The sequence below is a fragment of the Elephas maximus genome, chromosome 17 (assembly GCF_024166365.1).
Source record: "Elephas maximus indicus isolate mEleMax1 chromosome 17, mEleMax1 primary haplotype, whole genome shotgun sequence".
NCBI lineage: Eukaryota > Metazoa > Chordata > Mammalia > Proboscidea > Elephantidae > Elephas > Elephas maximus.
Window position 1 is genome coordinate 64692101 of NC_064835.1, and position 14387 is coordinate 64706487.

General features: G+C 38.2%; 1 protein-coding gene across 2 annotated transcripts in view; it reads right to left on the minus strand.

Annotated features, from left to right (window-relative positions):
• Positions 1 to 9118: 9118 nt before the first annotated feature.
• The window catches only part of ZNF638 (zinc finger protein 638), a 91376-nt gene continuing 86107 nt past the window's right edge, over positions 9119 to 14387 (minus strand). For both annotated transcript variants that reach the window (XM_049856339.1, XM_049856338.1), the window contains 3 exons: positions 11823 to 11927; positions 10835 to 10953; positions 9119 to 9436 (listed from right to left, as the gene is read on the minus strand). In XM_049856339.1, the coding sequence (XP_049712296.1) occupies positions 9371 to 9436; positions 10835 to 10953; positions 11823 to 11927 (290 nt within the window). In that variant the 3' untranslated portion in view covers positions 9119 to 9370. The remainder of the gene's footprint in view (positions 9437 to 10834; positions 10954 to 11822; positions 11928 to 14387) is intronic.

The window sequence follows — 14387 nt, forward strand, 5'->3', positions numbered from 1 at the left end:
GTTGAGCTTGTACCCTGACAGTTTGCTGAACTCCCCTATTAGTTCCAGAAGCTTTCTTATGGATTCTTTAGGATTTTCTATTTAAAGGATCATGTTGTCTGCAAATAGGGATAATTTTGCTCTTCCTTTCCAATTTGGGCACCTTTCATCTTTTTCTTACCTTAATCCTCCGGCTCAGACTTCCAGTACAGTATCAAGAGCAGTGGTGAGAGCAGCAATTTTGTCTTGTTTCTGATTTTAAGGGGAAAGATCTCAGTCTTTCTCCACTGAGTGTCATGTTGGCTGTCCTCTTTTTAAATTTTGTTGTTGTTGAGAATATACACAGCAAAACATACACCAATTCAACAGTTTCTACATGTACCATTTAGTGACAATGATTGCATTCTTCAAGTTCTTTTTCCTAGCTGTTCCTCCCTCATTAACATAAATTCACCACCCTCTAAGGTCCCTATGTTTCAAGTTGCTGTTGTCAGTTTGATCCCATACAGAGAGTTCTTAAAAGAGCATAATGCTAGAGGCAGACATTTTTTACTAGTTAATCTAGACTATTGGTTTTAAGACTTCAGGAGACATTTTCGGCTTAAGGTTTAAAGATTATCTCAGGGCAATAGTTTCGAGAGTTCACTCAATCTTTGTGGCTCCAGGAAGTCTAGAGTCCATGAGAATTGAAATTCTGTATTTTCCCCCTTTTGATCAGACTCTTCTATAGAATCTTCAGTCAAAATATTCAGTAATGGTAGCTGGGCACCATTCAATTCTGGTCTCATGGCAAAGTAGGAAGTTGTTCATGGAGGCAATTATCAACACACCCCATATCCTCTTTCTATTCCTGGCTCTCCTTCCTCTGTTGCTCCAAGAAAATACATACTAATTGTTGTGCTTTGGATGGCGCTTGCAACCTTTTAAGAAGACCCCAGGAACTAGCAACAAACTAGGAGATAGAACTGAAACACTAAACATATTATTAGGCCAATTAACTGGGATATCCCATGAAACCGTGATCCTAAACCTCCAAATCAACAAACCAAATCCCATGAGGCTTTTGGTTGTGCATAAACAACCACAGCAGCTACTCTTTTTTGTTGTTGTAAATACATCACCAAAACTTTTGCCAATTTGACTTTTTACAGGTGTATAGCTTATTGACAGCAATTACAATAATCAGCTGTGCAACCCGACCCTTAATCAATGTGCTAATTCCAACACCATTTAAACACCTCCCCTCCCCCCCATCTTCCTACCTCTTGTTCCTGGTTAACACTAATACACTTTGGTCTCTATACATTTGCATTTTCTTGTGTCTTTATATAAATGAAGTCATACAATATTTGTCCTTTTGTGATGGACTTACTTCAGTGTAATGTCTTCCAGCTCCTTCCATATCATAGCATGTATGAAGACTTCGTTTTTCCTACTGGCTGGGTAGTATTCCATTGTATGTATGCACCACATTTTGTTTATCCATTCATTTGTTGATGGGCATTTAGGTTGTTTCCACCTTTTGGTTATTGTGAATAGTGCTGCAATGAACACTGATGTTCAAGTCTCTTTTTGAATCTCTGCTTTCAAGTCTTTTGGGTATATACCCAGGAGTGTAATTGCTGGGTCATATGGTAGTTCTATTTTTAGCTTTTTGAGGGAGCACCACACGGTTTTCCACAATGGCTGTACCACTTTGCATTCCCACCAGCAACGGGTAAGGGTTTCAATTTCCCCACACCCTCCCCAACAATTATTTTCAGTTTTATCTTAGTCATCCTAGTGGGAGTGAAATGGTATCTCATTGTGGTTTTGATTTGCCTCTCTGATGGCTAATGATGTTGAGCCTCTTTTCATGTGTTTTGTGGCCATTTGAATGGTTTTTCTTTTTTTTCTATTTCTATAAATAGAAAAAAATTTTTTAAATTTTATTTTTTTTTCTATTTCTATAAAGAAGGCTGGTGGAATTTTGATCAGGATTGCATTGAATCTATAGGTTGCTTTGGGGAGTATTGACATCTTAACAATATTAACTCTTCCAATCCATGAACATGGAATATCTTTGCATTTAAGTGTTCTTTTTTTTTTTTTTTTTTTAATCTCTTTCAATAGTGTTTTAGACATTAGGATAATTCAAGGAAGGTTTAATAAAAGGACTATTTACAAAGGTGTGGACAGGCTCTAGAGGAACATCAGGGCTACTGCAGCACCCCTGAGTAGTAACAACAATCTCTAGTTACGGGAACCCAGCAGGACAGTGTCCTATAGAGAATGCCACACTGAAAGATATAGTGATCTTTGGTTGAAGGTCAAAGTCAGACTGAGGTGACCCAGAGGGAAGAACCCAGGAGAAAACAATACCCTGACCTCACTGTCCTCTGTTTAATCTCCTGCCCCAGCTCCTCACTTGCTGAAACCACGCAGAGAAACCAGGGGCAAGTGCTGGAGAGAGAAGCCTACCGGACATCAGCCACAAACGAACAAGAGAAGCTGCAACGTCACATCAGACCAAGGGTGGTGAGCTACAACACTCTTCTCTTACAGCGGCTCAGAAATGGATGGCATGTAAAAGACACTGTGCAAATGTGATTTTTTAAAATGTGGGATACCTTCAACTGAAAAGCCTCTGAAAATTTTCCAATGACAATGGGTAGGCTCTAATTCCCTAGCTAAACATTCAAAGCTATATGAGATAGGGTAGAAACCTGGTAAACTGACTTAAACACAAGGAAATGTACTGGGTTTCAGGACTGAAGGTACAGAGGTAGGGTAGCTTCTATGTTGATTGATCCAATAGCTCAAAGATGTCATCCCAAGCCCAAGTATTTACTGTTTTCTCTGCTTTACTGGCATCAGCGTAGGTTTCTTTCAAAGCCTGGAGATACTTGTGGTTGGAGGATGGCAACCAGAAACACTCAGAGCTACCTACCTTAGAAACAAAATTTCTGAGTTTCTATATAGAAGGCGGCCCCTCCTTCCTTAGAGGTCCTGGGAAAACTTCCCTTCAGGTCTCGCTGGCTCAAACTGGGGAATCACCACGGCAAAGGGGATGATTACCGATTGGCTTCTACTAAAAGAACTATCCCAAGTGACTTGAAAACCCTGAAAGCTGAAACTGTATCCCTAGTGGGATATACCCTAAGGGCAAAACAAAAGCAAAACTAAAAAAAAAAAAAAAAAATCCTGTTTTCAATAATTATGTTGTTGGCTGTGGTCTTAGTATTGTTATTCTGACTGTAGTGTGTGTAATGTGAGATCAAGTTAAGCAATTTTGTGATCCTTTAATTCTATCATCACAGTGTCCTTTAGAACTGGAATTTTCAGCATGGGAGAAAAGGGAACTAAAATCAAGACTGAAGTAAATACAGACCCTGATAGTTTTGAAATGGAATGGAAAGAATCAGTACAATCACTATGCATTTTCTCTTAACACCAAAATATAGACTTCTATGTCCACTGGAAAGCAATGACTAACACAGTGGCAATAAGCACCCATAACTATCCAATCTTTTTTACTGAAATGGCTGATTTCGGGTCTCGGGCAGGAAGTATACAAGATGACCCAAGAACATCTAGGCCTAGTAGATAGCAAGGAAGCTATGAAAACTAGTAGTGTCATGTTAAATGGACTCTGGAGTCAAATTAAAAGGGCCAAAGATGGGACAATTTGAGCATCAATAAGGCAAGTACTGCCAAGTTTTGAAACATCAAATATGTTAAAAATTCATGAGTTCAATTTTAAAAACAAAACAATACCTGAATTGATCTGATCAGAGGATGCCAACAAAACAACTTATTTTGGGGAAAAAAATGTAAATGAGAAAAAAACATCAAATACCTAAATCATGTCTTACACAAAACAGTATCACTGATTAACCAAACAGCAAAGTGGAAGTTTCTCTTTTTATAAGGGTTCTAGCTGACACACAAATAAGGAATTACAGAATTAAAATATCACCATTTTGAAATCCCTAATGAATAAAATGAACTTGGCTTTAAGCATCAGCTGCTATTAAAATCCCAAGGAAAGAAATCAATCAGTTTTCCTCCTGATCAGGAAAACTAAGCCACTACTTATGGTCTTGCCAAAAAGAAAAGAGAGCCCAAATCTGATCAAGTCTCTACGTTCCACTACTGATTTACAAGATATGCAGAGAACAGCGAAACACATCAAAATTATCACACACAGGGGCAGCAGGGAAGGGGAAAGCGGAGGTCACTGCTCATGAAGTACCGACCTTCGGTTTACAGGTGACGGGATAATCTCATTGACCAAGGGTAGGGTTGCACAGCCGATTAATGTAATTGCTATAAGCTGAACAACTGTACAAAGCTGAACTGATAAAAGTTGTGTGATGTATTTACAACACACACAGAGTAGCTGCTGAGGCTGCTTACATACAACCAAACACCTCATGGGATTTGGTTCCCTGGTTCGGAGGTTTAGGATCATGGTTTCATGGGACATCCTGGTTACTTAGTGTACTTTCATGTTTAGTGTTTCTGTTCTACCTCCTAGTTCATTGCTAGTGCTTGGGATTTTCTTAAAAGCTTGCAAGCCACCATCCAAAGTACAATTAGTCTCTATCTGCCTAGGGCAAGAGAGGAAGTGAATCAGGAATAGGAGGAGGATATGGGATGCGTGGCTAACTGCCTCCATGAACAACTGCCTCCTTTGCCATGAGACCAGAACAACTGGATGCTGCCTGCCTACCATTACCGAACATTTTGATCAAAGACTATAAAAGAATCCTGATCAAAAGGGGGAAAGAGCAGAATTTCAAATTTTCATGGATTCTAGATTTTCTGGGGCCGTGGAGACTGGATGAACCGCTGAAACTATTGCCAAGATAAATCTTTAAACCTTAAACCAAAAATATCCCCTGAAGTCATCTTAAAAGAGACCAACAATTTAGTCAAACTAGTAAAAAAATGCCTGCCTTGAACATTGTGTTCTTTTAAAATCTATCTATATGGCATCAAGGAAACCCTGGTGGCACAGCAGTTAAGAGTTAGGCTGCTAAGCAAAAGGTTGGCAGTTCCAATCTGTCCTATAGGGTCACCATGAGTCAGAAGTGACTCAATGGCAAGTTTTTTTTTTTTTTTTTTTGGTATATGGGATCAAATTGCCAACAGCGACTGGAAGGATTAGCTAGAAAACTCAGAGGGAAGTGAGTTTATGTTAATGGGGGAGAAACAACTCGGAAAAGGAGAGTGAGAATGGCTGCACAACTTCAAGGATGCAATCAATGTCACTGATTGTACATGCAGAATTGTTAAATTGGTATTATGTTCTGCTGTGTATATTCTCAACAACAAAATAAATTATTAAAAAAACAAAACTATAACACACAAAATTCATAGTGTGGGAAACCTTACAGCAGTGCTTCTCAAGCTATCTGTGATGGATCGGTTTCTTTTTTATTGCCAATTTCTTTCTAATTTACAGAGTAATACCTTTGTAAAACACAATAAAGTGTATTTTTATTAAGTGAAATAACACAAAACACACAAGCTCAAAATACCCACTTAAAAATTTTTCTAGATTTAGAGCACAGACATAAAATTACTCTGTCAAATTATGGTAAAGTTTCTAAACATTCTCTATTTCTGTACTAAAGTCCTCACAAACTGGTAACAGTGCAAGAACTGGCACTGGGTCCAAAGACTACGTTTTGAGCAGCACTGCTTTGCAGAACAAAAGATCTGGTTTCTTCCAATAAACTGCAAGGAGAGGGAAGGAGAGTCTATATATTAAAAATAAATTTAAAAAACATCAGTTAGTTGTAACATGGACAGTATTTAGATTCTGATTCAAACAATGTAAAACAAAGCAAAAATCATTTATGAGACAGTTGAAAATCTGAACCGGATTTTTTAAAAAATATTTTATTGTCTCTTCAGTGAAAGTTTACACAGCAAATTAGGTTCCCATTTGACAATTTCTACACAAATTGTTCAGTGATGTTAGTTACATTTTTCACGTGTCAACATTTTCTTTGTGTCCTGGTTGTTCCATTTCCAGTACTCTGGTTTCCCTGCCTCTTATCTTCATCTTTGCTTTAATTGTTGACCTTTTGGTCTTACGTGGATTTTTTTAAATGAACCCTGTACTCATGGGTAAAATCCTTTATTTTGTGTGCCTATCTGTTATTTGGGTAAAAGGTGACCTCAGGGGATAGTTTCAGTTCAAGGTTTAAAGAGTATCTCAGGGCAACAGTCTCAGGGAGTCCTCTAGTCTCAACTGGTCCAGTAAGTCTGGACTTCCTAAGAATTTGAGTTCTGTGGTTTTTACCCTGTTCTATTAGGGTCCACCTAGTGTGGCCCTGATCAGAACAGTCAGTAGTGGTAGCCAGGTACTAGGTTCTTCTAGTCTTAGTTTGGATGAAACTGTGTCTCGTGTAGGCTATTAGTCCTATAGACTAGTTTCTTCTCTGAGAATTTGATTTCCTTCTTTCTCTTTTGCTCCTTATGAGCAGAAACCATTAGTTGTATCTTAGATGGCTGCTCACAAGTTTTTTTTAAGACCCAGACGCCACTCACCTCATTTGGATGCAGAACATGAACTTTGTGAACTGTATTATGTCAACTGACTGAGTTGTTTCATGAGACTACAGTCTGAAGCCTTCAAAAACCCAGAAAATCAATCTCACAAGGTGCTTGGTTATGTCTGAGAAGTATCTGTAACTGTGACCTCTATGAATATATACATGTGCACACACATACCACCTATCCATACATACATATATTCTTCTATCTATGCACACATGTACACTCCTGTACCTCCCTGTACACATACATGTCTATACAACTACTTATGTACCCATATACTCATTTTTTGGTTATTCTTGGTGGTGGTGCCAAATTGTTTATGTCATAAATAATTTATTCTTAATTGGAACTCGATTTTGATTAAAATTAGTATTTTTTATGCTATTGGCTAAGTTAAAAGAAATTCTTATCTTTTAGAAATACTAATAAAACATTTATGGGTAAAATCATATAATGTCTGAGATTTACTCTGATACTATACATTGAGGTGCAGGAGTGAAAACACATGTGTGTGTGCATTTCTCTCTACACACACACACACACACAAACTGGCCTTGAGACTTATTATCCTATTCTATTTTTTAAAGATATGTCTGAGTTTTCCACAAATAACAATAATAAACAAAATTAAAACCTGACTCTTCTTATTTTTGTATAAAATAATTCAAAATGATAGTCCTGAAGAGTTTCCACAGCACTGTGTGTCAGCAAAAGTAATCAAATGTAAAAACTTTTATTGGAGTGCCATGCTGACAGAAGTACATCTTTCTCAAAGTGGCTGGCACAGTGAAACTTCTGAAGAGGTCATGTTGAGTGCCACATTTTGTTTTGGTGTCTAGATGATGGAATGGTGGAAACTTAAATGTATGCTACAATCCAAATTATATCTCACAATCAACTAATAAGCAGAAGCTGCTATGAATTGACAGCCATGTGTATGGAGTGGATAAAGAAGAATTCCAAGGTTTTCTGAAAAACACTTCTAAAATTACATGCAAAAAGCATACGCTTATTTTTACAAAATCTTTTGTATTTGGAGCCCAGTGATAAAAATTCTCAGCCTTAAATGCAGAAATCAACAGAGACGAACATTACTTGCTATATGTAATTAACTACCAACATCTGTCACTAGGATGAAACATAAAAATACCACTACCACTTTTATGCTTTAGTAGGTTCCTTTTATTCTAATTTAGAACTGCAATTTAGAAAGTGAAAATATCCTTTTCCCAGATAGTTAATATGAAGGAAATAAGAGTTTGACATTTAAGTTCTTAAGATACAAATTCTAAGGTTTGTAAAAAATTAAAGGTTATCATTTCTCTGGGTTTAAAAGCTTTAGAAGCAGACCAGAAAATAAAGATTCTTTAAAAGGTTCTTATTTACTCTGATTGACTGTTCTGCCTTAACTTGCTGGCACCTTATTCCTCAGCTTTTTTATGGCTCTTATCCCTCTTACTGGAGCCCTGGTGCTGTGGTAGCACAGTGGTTAAGAGACTGGCTGCTAACCAAAAGGTCAGCAGTTCAAATCCACCAGTTGCTCCTTGGAAACCCTATGGGGCAGTTTTACTCTGTCCTATAAGGTCACTACGAGTCAGAATCGACTTGATGGCAATGGGTTCGGATTTTTTTTTTTTGGTTATTCCTCTTATTACCTCATTCACCCACATGGTTTTAATTACAGCAGAATCTTGGTGCTCACAAGCCACCCACCCTTTCCCTAACCCCCACTTTCCTAGACTTTGGCAGGTAGTATTTTGCAGTTTTGCTCAGGCTATTATGGCTAAGTCTAAAATGTGTGTGCAGTTTGCTTGGAAACCAAGAAAAAGTTGCTGCCGCCTTCTGCTCTTCACTCCACTTCATCCCAACAGCAAGGAAACCCCTGTGCTGTGACAGTGAGTAGGAGACCTAAAAAAGGGGTTCTTTTTAATTTCTCTGTATTCACCCTCTTTCTCTTATTCATTAATGTGTTCTAATCTGGAAAAAACTTAGGAATCAGAAAAAAAAAAAAAAAAAAAAGCTTGAAGCATGACCTAAACTAAAAATTCACAGTACAGGGCTGTGTCTAGTACCTCCTAACAATTCACTGAATCATTTTTTTGTACCTTTACAACTTCTTACAAATATATTCAATAATTCAAATAGCTTAAAAATAAAACTCTGGGGTCCATGGGAAGTAAAGGCTGCTTTGCAGTTTCAAGTTAATGCTAACTGACTTACTAAAAAATCAGTGCCGTCGATTCGACTTACTAGGTGCTACTTAAGTGGGTCCTGGCAGAAACAGCAGGTGTTATCGAAAGCAAGAAAAAAAAATCTTCCCAGCACATTAAAAAACCAAGCAAAGTTTTACTCAAACCTACCTGGGCCAAACATGATATAATCTAATTTTACCCAGAAAACTGGTAAGTTTAAGAAACCTTTGGCCTGTATATGGATGGTGGAAACTCAGTGAAACACTGTCATGCTATGAATTCCAAAAACACATGAAGAATTCCAAACATGCCCAGCCACAGGGGTTGTAGAAAAGAACCTTGTCTACAATCACAGGCAAGCAAGTCTTTAATAAATCAGCCACAAACACAAGACGGTATTTTAAATATACAGTAGGAACATTTATTTTAACACTCTAAAAGATATTTATCCATGCCTGATGATTTGATATAAAAATCAAACCCATCATACTTTCCCCATCAGTCTCTCTACATCAAGGGCAATCAGAAATTTGTACAACATGAATATTTGCTTCTGAAACAAAAGTTACAAATTAAGTGATAACAAAATACACAAATCAACTGGACCCTAAATGAATTTCTAATGAAATTTTTTCTTTTCCCCCCAATCACCTAGAGCTTCTTTCTTCAGCCTCATTCTGCTCCTTTTCCTTTCTTTGCTTGGCCATGAACTTCTGTTAAAAGCAATTTGCAATACAAAATACTTATTAGAGGTTATTTCGTGTGCAAACATATTTAATGTATTGCATTGTAGTTACAATTTACAAGAGCCTGATTCTACACAATAAGAAAACACTGTGCCTTATATTAACATTGTTTCCTTTCACTCATCAGTCATCTCATATTTATGATACACCAGCATTATGCTTGGTCTGGGGGTTCAGTGGTCAACAAGATAGGTAAGGTCCTTTACCTCATGGAGTTTACATTCTAGTGGGGAAAGAGAAAAAATAAAGGAATAAGTGAACGAGGTAAATCTGGATGGTGGAAAGCACTATAAAAGATATACAACAAGGTAACTGAATGAGGTTGACCCTTTTGTGGGGGGAGGTAGGTGGGAGTGTGTTCTATTTTAGGTAGGTCTTTCTGAGGTAAAGGCTTTTCTGGGAGCTGATACCTGAGTTGAGATCAAAAGATAAGGAAGAACCAGCCACGCATGTGGGACTGGGAGGAGGCAAAGGAGCAGCAATATAAATGTACAGAGGCAGCAAGGGGTCTTTCATGTATGAAAAACAGAACCGAGAGAGCCAGAAGAGCCAGAACGTAGTGAACAAAAACGGTGAAGAACAATGAAGTCAGAGAACAGGAATCAGACTGTGGAGGGCTTAACAAACCCATGATAAGTATTCTAAGTGCAACGTGACGCCACTGGAAGATTTTAAATGGAGAGATGACATGATAAACTAAGTTGAGAGCATAGGTAGCATAGCCCATGTTTAAAGACTTCGGCCTAGAATAAAACAGAGCTGGTTCAAATTCTAGTTCTGTCACTACCTACATGTGTGATGGGTTTAGTTACTTATCTCTTTAGGCCTGTTTCCTCATCTTTAAAATTGGTATGATAGCATCTATCTCATAAAGTTGACAGTAGATTTAATAAGCTCACAACACATTCTTGCTCAATAAATGTTAGATGTGTGCCTGTGCCACAAATTCAATAGGGAGGGTATGCAAAACAACTCTCAAACATCTGGGAGCAATCAGAACCATTGCTTCACTGAGGCTAACGAAGATTCTCTAGAGTAGCATTTCCCAAAGAAAGGTGCAACTGAAAAAAGTGTAGCCAGTCAATTTAGGAAATGGGTTAAACAAAGTTAAGCAGGATTCTTTCTGTCAAGATATTTCAGAAGCTTTACTATGCTAATTGTGTACGTGACTAGGGCAGCAGAATAAAACACAGTGAGGAAGAAAAATAAAATTTTGGACTTAAGAACAAACTTGTGTAAACATTCAAAAGTTCTCCCAAAGGGAAAGAATGTACATTTTGGGTAGACATTTAAGTAATTCCCTTTAAGACAATAACAGCACCTGCGGATTTTATGCGGCAGAGTAAAGACTAAAAAACTATTTACCTCTGTATTTTGCTTATGACGTGTACTCTTGCAGTGATTTATCATTGCTTTTTCACCTGAGTAGAAGAGGGAACAAATTGGACAGAAGAATCCAGCCTTGGGTACAAGAAAGTCCAAATCTAGAGGACAAAAAAAGAGGGAAGAGAAAGAAGGAAAATTAATAATTTATCTATAGCTGTGCTGATCAATTTACTTAACGTAACAAACATACTAAGCATGGTACATACTTATACATAAGCATAGTATATACCGCTATATATCTAGGGATCAAGAGCAATTAAACTTTTAATCACAAAACATATGTCTTCATTTTATTTTTTAAAGCAAATTCTGTAGTATCCCAGAACCTCCAGGGAATTCCCAAATGCCACTGCACTGGTATGCTGCAAGGGAAACAGGTGCCCATGGAGAATCTTTAGAGAACAAAGAATTGCTCAGCAGTCCTTCAGAATACCAGGTCACTGAGGAAGAATCGGATACTGAGTCTCTGAAATAAACTTCTTAGGAATATCCCGTTACAACAAAGCAGGGTGAAGAGACAGAATGATGAGCGACTGCCTGTTTAAGGCATATGCTGGCTAAGCAAATAAGGTCCCCTCCCCGGCTCTCCTTAGCAGGTGATGAACACAGTTTGTTAGCTAAGCTTTTCAGCGTGTTCTGCTTAACTGGAGTTTCTGCCTAGGAAGAACATTTTACCAATTTTTCACCACAGCTATTTTAGTTATTCTGCAGCAGAGAAAGCAGCAGAATAAAAGAGGAGACATATTCCAGGCTTCATGGAAGCAATGAAAACAGTCTTGTCAGGTAAAAAAAACAAAACAGCCCAATAAGCTGTCTCCAGAAATCCCACTGTGCAAAACTGACAAATTTTCACTCCAAAATAAAAAACCATCTAAGCAAGGATACTCAAGTACTCATTTAAATAACACTTACTGTGGTACTGAATTTATATTTCATAGGGCTAAGAAAAAAAGTCACTATACTTTACCTGCAGGGACATCAGATTCCACTGATCTGCTTAAAGGAGAGTCCTCCTCAATCTTCTTGCGTTTTTGCTCTGGTTCTGAGTCACTTAATCCAGATTCTTCATCAGCTGAAGTCATTAAGTTTTTTCAAAGAAAAGATAAAACATCATTCAAAATAGATTTATAGACTAGGAAGCTATAATCCTCCCCGCCTTCAAAGACAAACTTAAAACTCATCTCTCTAAGAAAACCCTCCTTGCTTAATCCAATCTGTCCACTCTTTGTACAATATTCTCCAAGGTTCTTTGATGTAAGGAGCAGATGGTAAATCTGCTCAGCTTCATTAAATGGATTTAGGGGTACAAGGCTAAAGCTAACAGCATATTTTATTTACATATTATCTCAAAGAAGGTCAATTTTTATAATTACTAGTAAGAGTTAACTAGTAATTTCTAGTATATGCAAGGTATTGGGGTAGGAGGAGTGGGAATTAATGGGCAAAGAATATGAACAGAGAACGATTCTGATGCTCTGTACTAAGGCCCTTTCAACTTAGAAAGACTGAACCTAAAAGCAATTCTGGTTACCCTCAGTAACTGAAAAACCTTACTGGTGCACATTGTTGTTACTTGCCATTGAGTCAATTCTGACTCATAGTGACCCCAAGTGTACAGAGTAGCACTGCTCCATAGGGTTTTCAAGGCTGTAACCTTTTTTCAATCCACCAACCTTTTCAGATAGTAGTTGAGTGCTTAACTGTTTGTACCACCCAGGGACTCCTTTACTGTTGCACAGTATTTCACAATCCCTTTCACATATACATCGTTCATTTAGCTTTTATCCCATGTGAGACAGGCAGATCAAATCATTATCATCCCTATTTCTTCACAGATGGGGAAAGCAAAATCAAGAGAGGTAATGAACACATTTGCCCAAGGACATATAGCCAGTAAGTGACAAAACTAGAACCCAGGAGTTGTGATTTCAAGTTTAGTGCTCCCTCCATTATTTAAACTACTCTTTACCAATTCTGAGGGGATAGCCAGGACTCTGAAATCATCGTCCACTCCTCTTTTATTCCTCACATCCCACTGGTCACCAAGTCCTGAACACTCTATAAAAAAGCCTGCTTTCCTTTTCCTGACTTGACGGTTAAAACGGCCCAGTCTCCTTGCATCCAGTCTCTTACTACAGGAGTTTATTCCTCACCAAAAGTAATCTTCCTCAAACACATCTGCTCTGCAACTCCAAAGGCGCACTTATCTTTTAAGTAAATTAAAACAAATTAAGTTCAAAATAGTGTGGACCTGGATCAAAGGAGAATGAAGAACACCAAGGTCACACGATAACTATGAGCCCAAGAGACAGAAAGGGCCACATGAACCAGAGACTTACATCATCCTGAGACCAGAAGAACTAGATGGTGCCTGGCCACAACCGATGACTGCCCTGACAGGGAGCACAACAGAGAACCCCTGAGGGAGCAGGAGATCAGTGGGATGCAGACCCCAAATTCTCTTAAAAAGACCAGACTTAATGGTCTGACTGAGACTAGAGGAATCCCGGCAGTCATGGTCCCCAGACCTTCTGTTGGCCCAGGACAGGAACCATTCCCTAAGACAACGCATCAGACATGAAAGGGACTGGACAATGGGTAGGAGAGAGATGCTGATGAAGAGTGAGCTATTTGTATCAGGTGGACTCTTGGGACTGTGTTGGCATCTCCTGTCTGGAGGGGAGACAGGAGGGTAGAGAGGGTTAGAAACCAGCAAAATTGCCACGAAAGGAGAGACTGGAAGGGCTGACTCATTAGGGGGAGAGTAAGTGGGAGTAAGGAGTAAGGTGTATATAAGCTTATATGTGACAGACTGACTTGATTTGTAAACGTTCACTTGAAGCTCAATAAAGATTATTATAAAAAAAAAAATAGTGTGGAAAAGTGACTTTTGAGCAGGCTCCTTTTGTGAAACACATCACCCATTAATGAAAACAAATTGTTACCTAGGCAGTAAATAAAAATCATCCTTCTATATTACTCAGTTAAGGTAGCTCCAGGCCAGCTGGTAGTTAAACTTGCCCAATAACACAAAAATCCCACAAAGTCTCATGAAATCATGCTAGGAGCTATTAGGTTAATTTACTAAACCACCAACTCTGGCTTGGTATCAAGGAGTGGTTATGGAGAAGAATAGTACCCACTTGGCTAAGGAAGAAAGCTTCAAAAGAGAAGGTATGATTGACAAAAACAAACCATGCAAGAAAGTCAAATAAAATTAAAGGGGAAGAAATAAACCAAAAAACCTCCAATTATGACAGGAATCCAATGGGGGTTCTTTTTCAAGATCAGTTTCAGGAAAGTAGTAGAGAATGAAACTAAAGAAACCAAAAGAAGTAAATATAAAGAGGAGAAAAGATGGGAGCTACAGGGATCCAAGTGTAAGGATACTTTTTCCTTAATTGGAAAGACTTGACCATATTTCATGTGAAAGGAGCCAATGTGGATAAAACACAAGTTGGCAGACAGGAAAGATTCTGTATATGCCCTGCTAAGTTGAAATGAAAGCCAGGTCAGCCAGTTAGGATGGGCT